The sequence below is a fragment of the Lepidochelys kempii genome, chromosome 9 (genome assembly GCF_965140265.1).
Source record: "Lepidochelys kempii isolate rLepKem1 chromosome 9, rLepKem1.hap2, whole genome shotgun sequence".
Lineage (NCBI taxonomy): Eukaryota > Metazoa > Chordata > Testudines > Cheloniidae > Lepidochelys > Lepidochelys kempii.
The window spans coordinates 17,777,405-17,796,402 of record NC_133264.1 but is presented as its reverse complement, the minus strand read 5'-3'; the positions used below and the strand labels follow the sequence as shown (position 1 = coordinate 17,796,402).

General features: G+C 42.5%; 1 protein-coding gene across 12 annotated transcripts in view; it reads left to right on the top strand.

Annotated features, from left to right (window-relative positions):
- Positions 1-18,998, top strand: part of LOC140917185 (uncharacterized) — a 315,283-nt gene that overhangs the window by 207,445 nt on the left and 88,840 nt on the right. For all 12 annotated transcript variants that reach the window (XR_012160738.1, XM_073359435.1, XM_073359429.1 and 9 more), the window contains 3 exons: positions 11,255-11,380; positions 13,390-13,512; positions 15,559-15,681. Coding sequence is in view for 11 of the 12 variants with exons in the window: in XM_073359435.1 (XP_073215536.1) it covers positions 11,255-11,380; positions 13,390-13,512; positions 15,559-15,681 (372 nt within the window). In the remaining variant the exon portion in view is untranslated. The remainder of the gene's footprint in view (positions 1-11,254; positions 11,381-13,389; positions 13,513-15,558; positions 15,682-18,998) is intronic.

The window sequence follows — 18,998 nt, the reverse complement described above, 5'->3', positions numbered from 1 at the left end:
TCTGTAACAATACAAACAACAACAAAAATTCTCTCAAGAGGAGAAAGTTAAAGAAAACCCTACGTTGACCCAGTTCCTGTTTCTCTATTATGCTTTTGGTGGGTGCCTCAGTCTGGGTGTGCCAGCAGGGCACATCTTGGGGGAAAACTCTTCCCCTGTGGTCTCTGACACCCACACCTCCTACTCCGCAAAGCCCAGCTGTAGGGTAGCCCCATCCCAGATATCGCACCACCTTCCTCCCAGAGCCCAGCCATGGGACACGCCCCTCCTCCCCCCCCCCCCCCCGCATTGCCAGAGAACCCATACCCCTACCCCCCAGGGATCCAGAGAAAAACAGCGTGATGCTGGGACCCGGTTTGTACAGAGTTTCCTGCATGCTTCCTCCTTCCTTCAGGACATGCTGGGAGCCACAGCTGCCCGGCACCCTCCACCTTCCCTTTCCCCCCTGTATTTGGGATCTAGAGAGATATGGTCTGCTGAGTCCAGCGGCCCCTAGAGTTGGACAGCAGCTCTGCAGCACCAATTCTTCAGGGAAATATGAAATTCTGTGCAGAACATTAATTCTGCACAAATTCTTCGTGGAGCACTGGTGCAGAATTCCCACAGGAGTGTCTAAAACTGTCCTTGAACAGCTACATTTCACTCCTAGACCAACTCCTTGATCTGCTGCAGTCCTGCTGGTGATGAAGATATAACACTCAACTCAAGTGTGTAAGACTTTGCTTTGCTCAGCCAACAAAATCAGTGTTGTACTACTGGGTACAAGAGCCAGAGTTTTAAAAAAGAAAAGGCTACAGACAAAGCACATTGCTTTTTGTTTAACCTATTCCTAAAACCCCCAGATTATAGGTTACTTCTACTACTACTAAAGTTTATATGTGAATTTAGTGATTGTGCAAGTTGTCTCAATGGTGCCCTGATTATTACAGTTATTACTGGCAGAGTGTGGGCAGTAGCAGTGCTGTCTTCCACACACACTGCATTACTCAACTCTGACCTGGAGGGGTCATATCTTGGGAAAGGGGATGGGTGATTCTCCAAGGCCTTTGCTTCTCTGCTCAGACTGTGGTAGGGGGTTCCAGTTGTGATGACAGTTTTTACTGAATCCTGCCCACTAGGAACTGGCCTGACACTACCAAACTCTATTCATGTAGACCAGTGGTTCTCAACCAGGGACATGTGTAACCCTTGGGGTATGCAGAGATCTTCCGGGGGTACGTCAACTCATCTAGATCAGTATTTATCAACCTGGGGATCATGACCCCAGGGGAGTCTCAGGATAGGTTTAAGGGGGGGATCAGAAGTGCAGGGCCGGCATTATGTGGTGGCAATTCCCCAGGGCCCCATGCCACAGGGGTCTCCCACGAAGCTAAGTTATATGCTTCAGCCTCAGGCAGCAGGGCTCGGGCTTCAGACTCCTGAAAGGGACAGAGTAGTCGAGACAGATTGAAAACCACTGACTTACGCCACCAAACAGTACCAGATAGCAAGTTTTGGTCACAAGAATGAAGTCTTTATTTATTTATAATCATGTTTATTATGGTAGTGCCTATTAGGTAGTACAATGACACTTAGACCTCAGGTTTCAGAATAGCAGCCGTGTTAGTCTGTATTCGCAAAAAGAAAAGGAGTACTAGTGGCACCTTAGAGACTAACCAATTTATTTGAGCATAAGCTTTCGTGAGCTACAGCTCACTTCATCGGATCCGATGAAGTGAGCTGTAGCTCACGAAAGTTTATGTTCAGATAAATTGGTTAGTCTCTAAGGTGCCACTATAGTACTCCTTTCCTTAGACGTCAGTGGGTCAGGAGCCAAATTAGCGATCATTGTTACCCAAAAGAGCCACAATAGTGTGAATTCATTGTTTCATTTACTATTTATTAGTCTCACAGCAAAAGTACTGACCAATTGGGTAGTAATGTAGTAAAAGCATCCTGATTGTTTAATAAATTAGGTTGGTTAATAATTAAATCACACAGTGTTTTAATATCATGTGCTGCAAAGAGCCACGGGAGACACATTAAAGAAGGGAAGGGGCTGGAAGAGACTGGAAATCAAGAGGGAGAGTGTGGAGCAAACATCCAGTCTGCAGAAGGGAGAGAATGTTCAGAGTGAAACTGCAGAAAGCAATCTGATGGCCGGAGCCATTTTTGGCCAGAAAACACTAATTTGTGGAAACCGCAGGAATGTATCCCTGCTTAAGCTATTCCTGAAGCTGCTGTGCCAGCTTCAGTCTGTGGTGGTTTCCTCCCCACAGTATCTTTGCCAAAGGCCACATGGCTGAGGGAAGAAAGGATGCTGCTTTTTAATTTAAGAATCTTAAAATGGTGTATTATTTCTGATTGACAGTTGTCATAAATATAAAGGGAAGGGTAACAACCTTTATGTATGCAGTAACATAAAATCCCTCCTGGCCAGATGTACTGAATCCCATTACCTGTAAGGAGTTAAGAAGCTCAAATAACCTGGTTGGCACCCGACCACAAGGACCAATAAGGAAAGAAGATACTTTCAAATCTGGGGGGCGTGGGGAGGTTTTGTTTGTGCTCTCTTTGTTTGTTTCCTCTCTGGATGGAGAGAGACCAGGCAGGTAAAAAATCTCCTGAAAACATACCTAAAATGATCCATCTAATGTTACAAAAATTGTAAGTAAGGGCAAGGAAATGCGTTAGATTATCTTTTGTTTTAGCTTGTGAATTTTCCCTATGCTAAGACGTAATTTCATTCCTGTTTTGTAACTGGGAAGTAGAGTCAGAGGGGAATCTCTGTGTTTTAAATCTTTTTATTTACTCTGTAAAGTTACCTTCCATCCTGATTTTACAGGTGTGATTCTCTTACTATTTTTTATCAATAAAATTCTTCTTTTAAGAACCTGATTGATTTTCAGTGTCCTAAAAACCAAGGGGTTTGGTCTTTGCTCACATTGTAACCAATTGGTTAGTATATTATTCTCAAGCCTCCCCAGGAAAGGGGGTGAAGGGTGTTGGAGGAATATTTTGGGGGAATAGGGGCTCCAAGTGACCCTTTTCCTGATTTTTTATCTAAATCACTTGGTGGTGGCAGCAATACCATCCAAGGACAAGGAGAGGATTTTTGCCTTGGGGAAGTTTTTAACCTAAGCTGGTAGAAATAAGCTTCCCCACAATAAGGTCCCCACATCTGTACCCCAGAGTTGGGAGGGAACCCTGACAACAACTAGCACTTGAGGGACAAGGTGGGTGAAGGAATATCTTTGATTGTTCCAACTTCTGTTGGTGAAATCCCATATCCTGGGGCCAACACTGCAAACTAGCAATTAACATGTGCTTGCCTCCCAGGGTGCGCTTGCTTATTTATTTATTTAATGTTTTGAAAAAAGAAAAGGAGTACTTGTGGCACCTTAGAGACTAACCAATTTATTAGAGCATAAGCTTTCGTGAGCTACATATTTCCCTTGTATCTCAAGGGAAATTACCACACAAGTCCAATAGCAGTAGTCAAACTTGGTAAAAAGGATTAAAATGTTTTGTAAAGCTACACATTTAGGGAAGAAAACAGTTCTGTTTGTTTTAATTGCTTTAAATCCCATTTAATGTCTAGTTAATATGAGAAAAACAGCCCAATTAGGTATGATTGTGTCACATCTGGTGAATTCATTCACGCATAATCTTTTCTTCCTTTCACTTCATCCATTCAGTCACTTGGATATGCTTTAAGAATAGCTAAATGTGGTGTTGGTCGTTTCTAGTATTTGGAGCAATACATTTATTGGCATAACTAGAACAAACACAAACTATACCATTATTCAGGATGTGGGAGGATTTTTTTTAAATAAAAAACTAGTCCTTTTAGCTCCATTGTGGGTTTATACACAATCAAAGAGTTCAACATTTTGGGGAGTTAAAAGCAATTCAAAGCAAGGAGATGTTTAAATCATATCTTGGCTCATTTGTTTGGAGACTAGGGGAACGGGTAAGGGAAATGCAGCATGTTCAAGAAACCAAACTCACCAATATATGGGAAATAACTGTCCAGATTTGGCTGGAACCATTGGTATTTTTCAGTGAATGAAGGGAAGGTAGCCAAATCCAGTGCTCATACTAGGGTGAACCAAGGGTATCCCCACTGAAGTCAATTGGGTTACTTCTGAATTATAGCACTGTGAGCACAGAATTTGGCCCATAGTGGTGAAGCAACTTCAGACTCGAGATGGATAAACTGCTTTGGGAAAAAAGAGAGATGATAATGCCCAGAAAGAAATGACAAATATTCAAATGACCTGGCCCATGTGCTTGACCTTTTTCATTTACTTACTGTGAACAACTTGCAATCATGTTTTCTACTAACACAAATAACCACAGATGGCAAGTTTCCAATCCTCCCCAATTCAAAGAAATTGAACTTTAATCCACACATGCAAGTATTGTGACAAAAGTATTCAAATCTTATTTTGAATGCTATATTCAGTTCTGGTTATCTTCTCTCAAAAATGATACAGATAAATACTGAAGAGTCCAGAGATGAATGACAAGAATGATCAGTAGCATGGAGAGAGATACATATGAAAAGACAGGGTCATAATATACTCATAATAAAGCTATGAAAAGATTAGAACTGTTTAGTTTCAACTGTTTAGACAGGATAAAAAATATAAAGGCTATAAGAAACTCTCATGCTTCGGAGCATAAGCCAAACACTAACTGGCAGGGGTTAGGAAGAAACTTTCCCTATTAAAATGTTATTCCAGGATTGTCCATTATGGAAATTCTGGCATCTTCCTCTGAAGCATCTGACACTGGCCACTGTCAATGACCGGATACTGGTCAGGATGGACTGCTGGTTGGATCTGGTAAAACATTCAAATATGTCAAGGTTCCTTCCCCACTCTGAACTCTAGGGTACAGATGTGGGGACCTGCATGAAAAACCCTCTAAGCTTATTTTTACCAGCTAAGGTTAAAACTTCCCCAAGGTACAAACTATTTTACCTTTTGTCCCTGGACTTTATTGCTGCCACCACCAAGCGTCTAACAAATATAACAGGAAAGAGCCCACTTGGAAATGTCTTTCCCCCCAAAATCCCCCCAAGCCCTACACCCCCTTTCCTGGGGAAGGCTTGATAAAAATCTTCACCAATTTGCATAGGTGAACACAGACCCAAACCCTTGGATCTTAAGAACAATGAAAAAGCAATCAGGTTCTTAAAAGAAGAATTTTAATTAAAGAAAAAGTAAAAGAATCAGCCCTGTAAAATCAGGATGGTAAATAACTTACAGGGTAATCAAATTCAAAACATAGAGAATCACTCTAGGCTAAACCTTAAGTTACAAAAAGACACAAAAACAGGAATATACATTCCATTCAGCACAACTTATTTTATCAGTCATTTAAACAAAATGGAATCTAACGCATATTTAACTAGATTGCTTATTAGCCCTTTACAGGAGATCTGACCTGCATTCCTGCTCTGGTCCCGGCAAAAGAAACACACAGACCGAGAGAACCCTTTGTTTCCCCCCCTCCAGCTTTGAAAGTATCTTGTCTGTTCATTGGTCATTTTGGTCAGGTGCCAGCAAGGTTGTTTTAGCTTCTTAATCCTTTACAGGTGAAAGGGTTTTTCCTCTGGCCAGGAGGGATTTAAAGGTGTTTACCCTTCCCTTTATATTTATGACACGCCCCCAAATCACAGATAGGGTGAAACGCTGGCTCTGATTTCTTCCTGGAGCTCTAGGAGAAAACAGAGTTAATAAAACACATGCACCTCTAAATATACTACCAAGTATATAAAGACTAATAATATTTTTTACATCTCAAGGATGATTTTAACCAGTTGATTCTGGGAAACTTTCACAGGAGAGTGCATCAGCCACTTTGTTAGAAGCTCCTGAGATGTGTTGGACGTCGAAATCAAAATCTTGGAGAGCTAAACTCCACTGAATAATTTTTTTGTTGTTTCCTGTGGCGGTATGAAGCCACTGTAGCGCAGCATTGTCGGTTTGCAGGTGGAAACGCTGTCCCCAAACGTATGGGCATAGCTTTTCCAGAGCGTAGACAATGGCGTAACATTCTTTTTCACTGACTGACCAGTTGCTTTCCCTCTCAGACAGCTTCTTGCTGAGAAACACTACAGGGTGGAATTCTTGATCCAGACCTTCCTGCATTAAAACTGTTCCCACACCATTCTTGGACACATCTGTGGTTACTAGGAACGATTTGTCAAAGTCTGGGGCCCTGTCAAGGTTCCTTCCGCACTCTGAACTCTAGGGTACAGATGTGGGGACCTGCATGAAAACCCCCCTCAGCTTATTTTTACCAGCTTAGGTTAAAACTTCCCCAAGGTACGAACTATTTTACCTTTTGCCCTTGGACTTTATTGCTGCCACCACCAAGCGTCTTAACAAATATATAACAGGGAAAGAGCCTGCTTGGAAACGTCTTTCCCCCCAAAAATTCCTCCCAAGCCCTACACCCCCTTTCCTGGGGAAGGCTTGATTTGCATAGGTGAACACAGACCCAAACCCTTGGATCTTAAGAACAATGAAAAAGCAATCAGGTTCTTAAAAGAAGAATTTTAATTGAAGAAAAAGTAAAAGAATCACCTCTGTAAAATCAGGATGGTAAATACCTTACAGGGTAATCAGATTCAAAACATAGAGAATCGCTCTAGGCTAAACCTTAAGTTACAAAAAGACACAAAAACAGGAATATACATTCCATTCAGCACAGCTTATTTTATCAGCCATTTAAACAAAACAGAATCTAACGCATATCTAACTAGATTGCATACTGACTTTTTACAGGAGTTCTGTCCTGCATTCCTGCTCTAGTCCCGGCAAAAGCAACCCACAGCCCGAGAGAACCTTTGTTTCCCACTCCCTCCAGCTTTGAGAGTATCTTGTCTCCTCCTTGGTCATTTTGGTCAGGTGCCAGTGAGGTTTTCCTAGCTTCTTAACCCTTTACAGGTGAAAGGGTTTTTCCTCTGGTCAGGAGGGATTTAAAGGTGTTTACCCTTCCCTTTATATTTATGACAGAATATAAAAATGTTGGAACACTCATTTGATCAGAAAGCAGAAACAATAATGTGTGCCTCTTCTGACCTGTCACAACTAAGCAAAACAGCTAGAATTTCCAATAGTGTAAAACATTTGTAACAATATTTGTTCAGAAAATGCAAATACTTTTGAGATAATAGCAATCTGCTCATGTATATTCATCAAGCAGAAAAAGAGGCTACTTCCCCCAAATACGTTGGTTTTGGAAAATTATTCTCTCGACTATAGAAGAAACCCACATCCCTTTGCGCAAAACCTTTGCCCAGTTCTAGGCTGAACCCAAACCCAACTTGTCTGAAGACTGAAATGCTCTGTTTACTTCCCCCCCACACTATTATTTTTTTTTTTGAAGGCTCTGCATTTAGAGGAACAAAAGTGCAAGAAAAAAAAACTCATATGAGGAAGGCAGAGTTTCCAATATATATGGCCTGGAGGTTTCAGATGAATATGTAGGCACATTCTCCTAAGACTGTAGCCAGTTTTTGCAGACCCAAGAGGGTGGGACAAACTTCTAATGAACATCCATGTGTTGGGTGCTTTATTGAACAGATCTTTGCTGAAGTTCTCCCACCAGTTCTTCAAGTTGAGCCCTATCCAGCTTCCATTGCATCAAAGAGAGTTTTGAATCAATAAAAGTATTATAACCTCTTATGAACCCCATTCCAGGGGCCACAGGTTTGTATAATTTTTGGTGGTGCCCAGAATGGGTACAAGTCCCCCCCACATACACACATCCCTGCCTTGTAAGCTGATACATATTTTTTAAAATAATGTAAAAATGGACTTGAAACAGTAAGCGTTTAACAGTTTCCCTATATTGCACAATGTGGGGGGACATGGGGCTGGGAATGAGGAGTTTGGGGTGCAGGCAAGCACAGTCCCCCCAGCCCTCTCCCCTGCCGGCAGCCAGGAGCTCAGGGGGAGGGCCCCCCATCCCGGCAGCACTCACCTCGCACCACTGTCACTGCAGATGCTCCTGGGGTCCGGGCCCCTCTCAGGTCCAGGAAGCCCCCCGCCTCCTGTAGTGGGTGCCGGGGGGGTGAGGTGGGGGGTGGGGGAAGGCTGCCATCACATGTGTGCTTCCTCCCCTCCACAGGCACTGGCTGCAGCACTGCCTCAGCCTACCGCCAGTGCCACTCCCTTCTGTAGCCAGCAGCGGCCGGCGAGGGAGCACAGCACGGAGAGACCCGGCCCCGAACATTGGTGGATCCAGACCTCCAGGCCCTGAATTTGCTGGAGCATGGGCACCATGGGCCCATATAATTCACTGCCCCATGCCCCATTCCAGTGCCTACAGTGTATCTCCAAATAATAATTTTTGTAGGAAACCAATCTGTATGGTCTCTTCTTCCATTCCCATTAATGACTGTTGTGAAAGTATCATGGCAAGATCAATCTCTCTAAAATAGTTTGGCCTGTTCAGTTACATATAGTAGAAGGTACAGTTTTGTGCATTGGTCCTTTGATGATCACTGATACTTTGTTTTTTGCCATCATCCCATCCTCACTGAAACCTCCACCATTTCTTCGTCTTTCCTAGATTTTTGTTCTACAAATCTCCATTCATATTGTAGCCATTTCTAGATCTGTCAATCTTCTTTATGGATTAGGTCATTAAAATAACCAAAGCCTTTTATGTCTCAGTATTTTTTTTGTTTCTCCCACCTTGAGCATGTAGAATATCTTAACATCTGCATTAAAGTTGAACTGATTGGTGTCTGGAAATCTACTGACTGCACTGTAGTTTATTGCCTCTGATGCCACAGGAAGTGAAAGGCAAATTTGGCTCTTTGCCTCTAATGTATAAATTCCTTATGTCAGCTGGTGCCTCTTATTCCTGCTCTGTACACTAGAACTGTCAGGATCCATTTTTGTTACGTGGGGCCTCCTTCTCACCAGGGTTAAGAGTAAAGGAGACAAAGAAATGTTACCTACCAAACTATCATCCAGGATTTGCCGTGTCACTAAATGCAAAACATATCAGAATCAGAGGTTACAGTTCCTCTCTCTAGTCAGTTTAGACTATAGAATATAAAAATATGGACATATGCTTCTAGAGCCTGATTCTTAAGAGACTGTGTGTACCAGTCACATGGGATATTTTATACATCTAACAATGAACAGCAAAGACTTTGTACAAATATACAAATAAATAAATGTAAAAATTAACTGTTTAAGAACCCAGATCCCTGCCCCTCCCCATTGTGATGAAACCCTTAGACAATGGAAATGGTTAGGGGAAGGCAGGGTTCTGTATACCTGTTCCCAGGATTTGGCCCTAGCAGATACATGAGTAGATTTAAAAGTTACACATATATTCATGTCCATTTTATGCCACACCCTGAGTTTGAGGGTGTCTGCATTTTTTTTTGCAACTTTGAAGAGCAGAGCAGAAAGTGCTGCATCCAAAGTTTTGTTATCAGCTGCGGAGGGGCAAACATGGAGTCTTGAGTACAGGTCTTGCCAGGTAAGTACAGGGGAAATGATTGATTTGTAAATTATGTAGTTTACACAGTGGCAGCTGGTGCCCAAAATAAATGGAGGCACTGCAGGTAGCACCCTCTACACTTCTGACTTCTGGAGTATGATCATGTTATCAAAGTGAAAAACTGGGAGACCATAGTCAAAGGTATCAAAGGGAAGCTTTTTGCTGGCCCATAAGTGGGTTTGGTGGATAGGTGGGAAGAAAAAGAGACACCCACTTCCTTCTCCCCTCACCTCCCACTACACAATAAAAAAACTCCAATGCTTTTCAGTTAATAGCAGTGTGGAGGAAACAGTAATTACCCCTCTGTGACTCACTTTCCTGTCCTCCCCTAGTCTCAAACTCTGCCCCTTGATTCAGGTTCTTACCCTACCGTCTTCCCACCACACACACACTATTGCTGCCACCACCAGCTGAATCCATTTTCTCCAGCATTCAGCCCAGACACCCAAACCATGCCCCTGTCTGTTCCCTCCATCCCAACCCCAGAACTCAAAATGACCCCCTCCTCACACACACGCCTATGTCCCAGGCTGAGAACTCCACCCCCCTCCCTGCCCAATATTGCTAGTCTGAAGCGTTCAAAAATCATGTCATATGCCAAAACATCATGATTGGCTTAAAAATATGGAAATTCAGCCAAAAAAATTGGGGTTCTTTTTAATTTGTTTTCTATTTGAATGTGCACTCTGGTAATTTTCAAGCATATCTCTGTGTCCATGAGGGCTAGAAACTTCTTTCTTTTAAATGAAAACTGAGAGTCTCATGCAATCCCATGACTCCAGAAGTCTGGGCTTTATGAAAAACACCATTTAGTGTGAGCCTTATGATAAAATCATGAAAATTGGCAACACGTGACAGTTCAGAACCTACCCCCCCATGAATATCTCCCCCTGAAAGTCTGAATAGCTCCCTCACCCACACGTGCATGTATGCACACATTTGTGAGTGTGTATACACATATAATCACACACGTACTCTCTCACATTCTGCCTCTTATCCGTTTTGCTAATCTCCGGTTTGTCTACACGACAAATGCTACAGCGACATGGCTGCAGTGCTGCAACTATGTGGGGATAGAGCTGGACTGAAGAAACTTGCTACAGCCACAGAAGGGATTTTTCTATCGCAGTAGTAAAGCCACACCCTCATGAGGCAGTAGCTAAAGTTGCCAGAAGAATTCTTCCATCAACCTAGTGGTGTCTATACCATGGCTTAGGTCGGCTTAACTATATCTGTCTGGGGTCTGAATTTTCATACCCTTCAGCGGTGTAGCTAGATCGACCTATGTTTTAGGTGTAGACCAGACCTCACATCAACGGGTTGCAATGCTTCAGTCTGTGTTGCAACTCTTTGATCTAATCTAAATCTGTCCCTAATAGCCTGTACATCCTGCTTGGTCCAGTGGCCACTCCAGCTCTCATCCACTTCTGTAGCTTTTCCCAACTCTTCTCTGGTACCTAGCTGGCCATTTATTTCTTCCTTGCCACTGCTCCGTTCCCCCCTCACCTTCTGGCTGCCTCACCCCAACTCCAGAATCTATCACTGAGGTACTACCACTTCATTTGCCAACTGGGCCTTTCCTTTAAATCTGTGCCTGCTGATGACCCAGATGGCACAAAGCCCTATCTGAAATGAAAACTGCACTGCACTTTGCCCTGCAATGTACCCTTTGAGTTGTTTCCAGAGAAGCTCTGTTTTTGACATCTTTCATGCATTCATGCTTCCTTTGCTCCAGCTGTCAGTTCCTGCACTGTTAACAATGGGGGCTGTGAACAGGCGTGCGTTCAGATCAGTGATGTCCGCCACAAGTGCCACTGCCATCCACCCTACCAGCTGAAGAGAGATGGCAAACACTGTGAAAGTAAGTCCTAGAGCACTTGACCTGAGCACACTTTACGAGCGATAAAGATGATGCATATACCTTTGCGCATTAGACAATATATTATTTACAATTTATTTTACACCTATCTTGCCAGAAACAGATATAGGTTTTCAATGACTGCATTAAATAAAAATTTTTGAGGAGCAAGGTTCACTTTTGTTGACTTCCATGAGCTTGTTACTGGTTACACAGATCCCTGGTCATTCTGGACATGCCTTAAATGCTGGTTTGAGTTAAAGTAGGAACTTAAAATCATTTAAACCGTAATATTTAATTGCTCTTTAAGACATACCTAATTATGGTTTGTGTAGTAATTTATGACTCAGCATAAGGTATAGTCTTTGTCCATTTTTAGTTTTTGTTATCAGTAATCACATTCTGATTCATCTGTCCTCTTCAGGATATTAAACCAAATTGTCTGGCAATCATTTATTGTTTGTATTACTGCAGCACGTAGTCATAGTCCAGAACCCCATTGTGCTAGCTGCTGTTCAAATAGAACAATCATACTACCCTGGGGTTTTTTTCCTTCTTTTGCAAATGTTAACTAGTTCATCAGTTCTCAAGGCAATGATAACCTGCACTATACACTTGCATATGTCATAGGTGATTGGGGCAAAATCTTGCGTCCTTACTCAGCCAAAACTCCCGTCAAAAAGTCAGCTGTATATTGTTTCTATTCTGCAGTACACTATATATAAAGACTAAGGAGTAAATCCTGCAGTTCTACTCATTTCCAACTCAGCATGTTTGCAGTGACTTTTGCCTGAGGATTTGGCCATCCAACTTTATGTACAATCTCTGTTCTGCACAGAGTCAATCTGAACTGAATTCTTGATGGCATTTCAGTGGAAGATTTGGAGCGAGGTTTTTCTTCTATGCCTGTTCTGGTGTCAGCATGGCCTATTGTGTGGCTGAATGTATAACATTCATGTTAATCAAGATGAACCAAATGATGAGACCGTTAGCAGGGGAGAGTGGGCAACTGGTCCCCAAAATAGTAGGGCAAAACAGTCATTGAGTTAAATGGAAGTCTGATCAGGCCCCTAATTTGTGAATTCTATTACTGCAGTGCAAACAACTGTAAAGGTTTACTCTCTGACACCATTGGGGCTGATTAGGGTTAGCCAGCCACTGAGGGCAGCAGTTCATCAGCAATGGATAGACAATGTCTAGTAATTATAGAACAATAGGGAAGGTGCCAATTTAGTACTGTGGGTTCCCTGTTTCTCAAGGCTGGAAGGAATCTAGTCCCAGTTGTGTTAGGATCTTGTTTGCTTGTTTGCTTGTTTTAAAATAATCATTTACATGAGTTACTTGAGTGTATTTTACACCATCATTAAAAGTTCCTCGACTGCTATATATCTTCTGCCTCTTTCAGCCCACTACTTTGTCATGTCATTGGCCAAGTGCCTGTTCAGATGTCAGATATCCACCAAAAAAGGCAGAGGACTAAAGGCAGTGTCTAAATGTTTTTTCTGTTCTCGTTGCTGTATGAAAGATGCACACAAACAGAGGAAAGGGAGTATAATGAAACGGTGAATGTAACTATAAACAAAGTGCTGTCAAATATTTTTTCCTCTTTAATCTTTCAGTAAATGTCTACATTCATGTGTGTCTACACTGCAATGAAATACCTGTAGCTGGCCCATGTCAGCTGACTCAGCTTGCAGTGCTCAGGCTACAGGGCTGTTTAATTGTGGTATAGACATAGGGGCTTGGGCTGGTGTCCATGCCCTGGGACCCTATCCCTCTCGCGGGGTCCCAGAGCCCAGGCTTCAGCCTGAGCCTTAATGTCTACACTGCAATTAAACAGCGCTGCAGTCCAAGCCCTATGAGCCAGAGTCAGCTGACACAGGCCAGCCATAGGTGTTTAATTGCAGTGTAGACATACCCTCAGTTACAGTAATCTTGCAACAGTGGAAGGTAAAACCATTTTCAGACAAAAGCATGACCTTTAAGTTGACAGTAAATTTAATTGCTTTCAGTGATGGACCCCTGCGCAAGTGGGAACGGAGGATGCTCACACATCTGTCAAAACGAGAGAGGACTTGCAAAGTGTGAGTGCCATCCTGGGTACTATCTTTCTGCAGACAAAAAGTCCTGTGGAGGTAAGAAGCTGCAAAAAAGACTAATTAATGGGGAAGAAGGGCATTATTTGGAGTTTCAGTGTAACTGCACTTGTAATGGAAATGAGTAACTTGTGTGTGTGTGTATGTACCGTGTGTATAGAATATAATATTTTTCACATGTGCACACCTTATATAAATATATGTGTGTATATAAAATAATATTTTCACAAAGACCCATGTGCATTCACTTGCACATATGGATGTGTGATACGAAACAGCAGTTCTGTTTTATTTTTTGACTATCCCTAGACCTCTGAAGGTCGTTTTAATAATGACAGTTATGCATTTTAATCTGTTAAGAAATTGTATTTACTGTTAATTGGATGAGGATCTATGGGTAATCTGGCATTATGCACGTGACATCCCTTATGAAATAGTGCCCCAGATGAAGATATAGGAAAATTGGTTCAGATAACACTCTGATCTAGGTCAGTGACAACCTATTTAGAATTCAAAAGGATTTTCAGCCAGGGAACTACTTTCATATTAATAGAGAAACCACTTTGTGGAGAGAAATCACTAAGGCTAAGAATTCCAAATATAAAAAAGATAGGTTTCCAAGTGGATTTTGAAAAAAATCTAAGGTAGTTAGGTGCCTAAATCAATGAGCTCCCTGAGGTTCCTTTGAAAATTCACATAATCTTGCCAAAATCTCCAGCTTGCAAAGTGACAGCTAATTAATGAATCTGAATAAAATCTTGGCAAGCTTTACATTGTGACAACGTCAGGGAAGCTGCCAAATATTTCACCCTGAAAACTTCCACAAAGTAGCAAATGGTTTCTGCACAGCCCTGGGCCCCACTCTTGCGAAGGCACTGATCACATGCATAATGTTACATGCTGCTGTGCCATAAAAGGGTCTTGGTGAGGAGCGCAGAACATCTCCTTACCCCAGCATGCTTGGCTAATTACAAAATGTACCTTGGGAAAATTAAAATGAAATAGCCAGAAATGTAAACTTAGAAAGAAATCTGAGCTTCTTAGTTTTTGTTCTTGTGCAGTTATGCTCTACAAGGTCAGTACTTGGCTTTTTAGCATGAGGAATCTTGTTCATTATTCTGTTCTTGAAAGCGATCCTCCTCCTGCTCCTTTGGATTTTCCAGCTGTGCTGAACTATATTCTTCTGTACTGACACTTAATTTGCAGAGTTCAGATGGTTCATTACAATGATGATGGGTCAGAGCACTTTGATCTGTTTGTAGAGGACCCTGTTCCATGTGCATCTCTTTCCCCTTTTCACGGGGAAGACTTGGAGTGCCCCTCCTTTGATCAGTGTAGCTATCACTTAACTCAACTTTGTGGATATGTCTACTCTGCAATCAGAGATGTGATTGCAGCATGTATAGGCATACCTGAGCTAGCTTTAATCTAGCTAGTGTGAGTACCAATAGCATAGAAACCACCACAACATGGACTTTAGCTTGTACTAGCTGCCCCACATAAGTACCCAGGATCCCAGATGGGTTCCTATGGCCTGCACTGAAGCCTGTGCTGCCCTGGCTTCGCTGCTTTTGGTACTTATGCTAGCTAGATTAAAGCTAGCTTGGGTATGTCTGTGTGTGCCGCAATCACGGCCCCTGGTTGCAGTGTAGACATATGATGTATGGAGGAAGCTCAGGGGTGGTGCAGCAGAGTGGGTGCTGGTCTCCATGGCACCATCCCATGCAGAAATCTTGTTGGGAGGATGTACCATTAGGATGTATCCAAACCGATTTGACACTGTCCGAGTAGTATAGATAATCAGGTCTCTCTTTTACCATTGGTTTAAAAGTAATGGGTATGAGGAGTGTGGTCTAGTGATGACAGCCTCAGGTGAAATGTGATAGTATACATGTAAAGTATTATTTTGAAGGAGGGTGCTGTGGCTTCAGTGTTTGTGGAATTGCTAGGTGCTGCCTTGTCTACTAACCATAAGACATTATTTCAATGGACACTTCTGAAGAGTTTTGTTTATATGAGCGTGGGAGGGTATAACTTCTTTAAAATCTCCCAACTGATCTCATTGCTGATCTCTTTGTTTTGCAGACATTGATGAGTGTGCAGAAGAGACAGCCAGATGTGCTCATCGTTGTGTGAACACCCTAGGGTCCTTCACCTGTATTTGTAATCCTGGCTTTGAGCTGGGGGCTGATGAAAAGCAGTGCTACCGTAAGTGAAAGTTTTACAGCAACACATTTCAGGTGATCTTACCTGGATAATGCAGTACTTCAGTTTTAATGCAATCAGATTAGAACTCCCAGCAATAAAAAAGGAGGCAAAAATGCAAGGTGAATATTCTTGCCTTCATCAGAAACGCTGCTGCCATTTTGCAAATTTATATATTCTTGAGCATGTATTTCAACCATTACTCCACTACAAACAGCCCCCTTGGTTTCAAAGGGCAAACAGCCCCGCTGGTTTATCTTCAAAAGGTAATGAATTATATGACGAGTGTAATTCTGGAGTTACCCAAAGACACCTATGCATTTTACTGATGTTAGATGAAATTTATTCATTCTCACCCTCCTTTTTCTCATGCCATGTACCTGCTGCAAAGGGAAAACCCACATGGGAGCCTGACATGCTTGTCATCTCTCTGGATTTACTCAGGACTCCCCTGACATTTAGAAAAGCGTACTGAGTAAAAAAGCAAGATCTATGATGATGAAAATAGGAACTAAGACTTCCAAGGCTATTAAATTCCCAGTCGTTCTTCCTCAATCAATGTTTAAATGCTTCACAGCTGGCTCTCTTAAACATCCCCTACTTAACAAACCAGTAACTTGCTCCCTGTGATAAGTGATCCTCAGGCTAACCTAAGGGGTAGATTTTAGATTAATAAAAGAGATGGGCTGGAAAAGTTTGTGTTTTTTATGGGTCTGGTGTAAGCTCTCTGGAATGCTGTAGTAGACAAAAGCATGACCTGTTTTAGTGAAGAGGCAGGCAGTAACTGTTCAATCTAATGATGCTGGGCAGAGGTTTTCAGCAGAATTTCCCACATACATTGCGTACTAGAGGTGAATACAATGTTTAAGGGGCATGGGGATTATTCTATGAAATGTTTTAATGGGGGGGAAAAAGCAATTTCAAATCATACAAATAAAACTAAATGTCCAATTATTATCAAAACAAAGTATTTGAGAGGGACTGGAAAGCTATTTGAGATCCAAATGAGGAACAATGCATTTCACAATAGCAAAAAGAGATGCTATTGATACACAGAAAATTATCTTATGTGAGCAGTATAAGGGGTCTAGACCACTCGGGTTCATTCTTGTTTTATGCAAAGATTTTTCTTATTAACTGACAAATCTTTGTGGGGCAGAATTATGCACGCTTTGTATACAACATTAAGAATTTTTTTTTAAAAAAATATTCTGAATCTGTTTTAGGTACTTACATGGCCACCACTACCACGTTATCTGAGCACCTCAGTCTTTAATGTATTTATCCTCACAGCACCCCTGTAGGACCAGGCAGTGCTATCAATCCCCATTTTACAGATTGAGAACTGAGGCACAGAGAGACTAAGGCCCAAATCTTCAAAGGTATGTAGGTGCTTAACACCCATTGAAATGACTTGTCCAAGGTGACACAGTAAATGGAGCAAGGAATGGAATCCAGGTCTCATGAGTCCCAGGGAACCCCTCCCTCCCTCAACCATCATTCCTCTCTCTGAATAAACAGTCATACTTCTTACTATAATAACATAAGAACGGCCATACTGGGTCAGACCAAAGGTCCATCAAGCCCGGTATCCAGTCCTCTGACAGTGGCCAATGGCAGGTGCCCCAAAGGGAATGAACAGACAGTTATCATCAAGTGATCCATACCCTGTCACCCAATCCCAGTTTCTGGCAAACAGAGGCTAGGGACACCATTCCTGCCCATCCTGGCTAATAGCCATTGATGGACCTATCTTCCAAGAATCTATTTAGCTCCCTTTTGAACCCCGTTATAGTATTGGCCTTCACAAACCCTCTGGCAAGGAGTTCCAGAGGTTGATAGTGCGTTGCATGAAAAAATACTTTCTTGTGTTTGTTTTAAACCTGCTACCTATTAATTTCATTTGGTGGCCCCTTGTTCTTGTATTATGAGAAGGAGTAAATAACACTTCCTTATGTACTTTCTCTATACCACTCATGATTTTATAGACCTTTATCATATCCCCCTTAGTCGCCTCTTTTCCAAGCTGAAAAGTCCCAGTCTTATTAATCTCTCCTCATACAGAAGCCATTCTATATCCCTAATCATTTTTGTTGCCATATATGGCCTTCTCTCTCTCTGTCCCCTCCCACCTGCACCAGCCAGTACTGCAGTCCCTGATCTTCTGAGCATAGGGACTGCTCAGGTAGTGGTGCAAGAAGGGGCAAAGTATAGGCACCATTACACAGCCACATATACACACCAACCAGCTGACATGGCTGGCCACAGAGGCAAGTATAAGCTGCACCTTTGTACAGGCTCTAACAGCAAACACACTCTCTCTATGTGCTGAAATGCTCCAGCAGGCATGGCAGCTCCTTAAGACACAGTGCTTTCCAGTGCTCCTCCTGGGGTGTTGCAAATTGGATCACCCTGAAAATGGGGCCAGGCTTAAAAGATGCAATCTGGCTGTATACTGAGAGTGGTGAATTATGATTCACCTTCATTCTACAGGTGTGCAAATGAAGGGCATAGTGGGAATGAGGATGTAAGGAACTTCCTCTCCCATATGAGCCCTTCTACAGGGGCCTGGGGAAAACCTTGTTGGGGACCATAGTCCATATCCGTGTTCTCTCGTCGTGTTATGCAGCCACAAGGTGCCTGAAAGAAAACTGAGAGAGAGGCTGAGAGTGATGCCTGGGTCATGGCAGGGTGAAGGCATTGAGGCAGTGTAGTTGCAGTCTATGTAATCTTGTAGCCCCCAGGACAAATCCTGGAGAAATAAATCTGAATTCCTTCTGAAAACTCCAGCTGCTGTGCACCTCCTTCCAAATATCTCTCATGTTCCAAAGGGTGCCAGGACAGCATGTTTCACGCATTCCTGGTTAGTAGGAAGTCTGGGGCTACATTCCTGAGCTATGGTATTCTACATGAATACGAACATGAAAATACCTGTTGTAATAATTTGAAAACTTATTCTCCGCCTGCCTGCTTTTGCAGGAGCACCCTGTTTGAAATGAACAATGCAAGACCCAGCCTTGGTGAGCGCTCTGTCCAATTCTCATGCTTCCTAGAATGCTTACAATCTCTTCTTCTAGTGTGCAAGCTCACTGTCCTTGTTCAAAGACTATGTAAAGTGCACCCGGGGATATATATTTTGTGTACACTAGTGCAATAGACACTTTGCTGTAACTGTGGGCCAGCACCAAGTTATTCAGCACAAAGGTGAATATGATACAATGGAACGTTGTTCAGTAGCCCACAACATGCTCTTCTAACCTCTGCGTGGGTGAGTTTATATTTTCTACCGCAGTGTTTAGCTTCCCAGCAATCAGTGTATG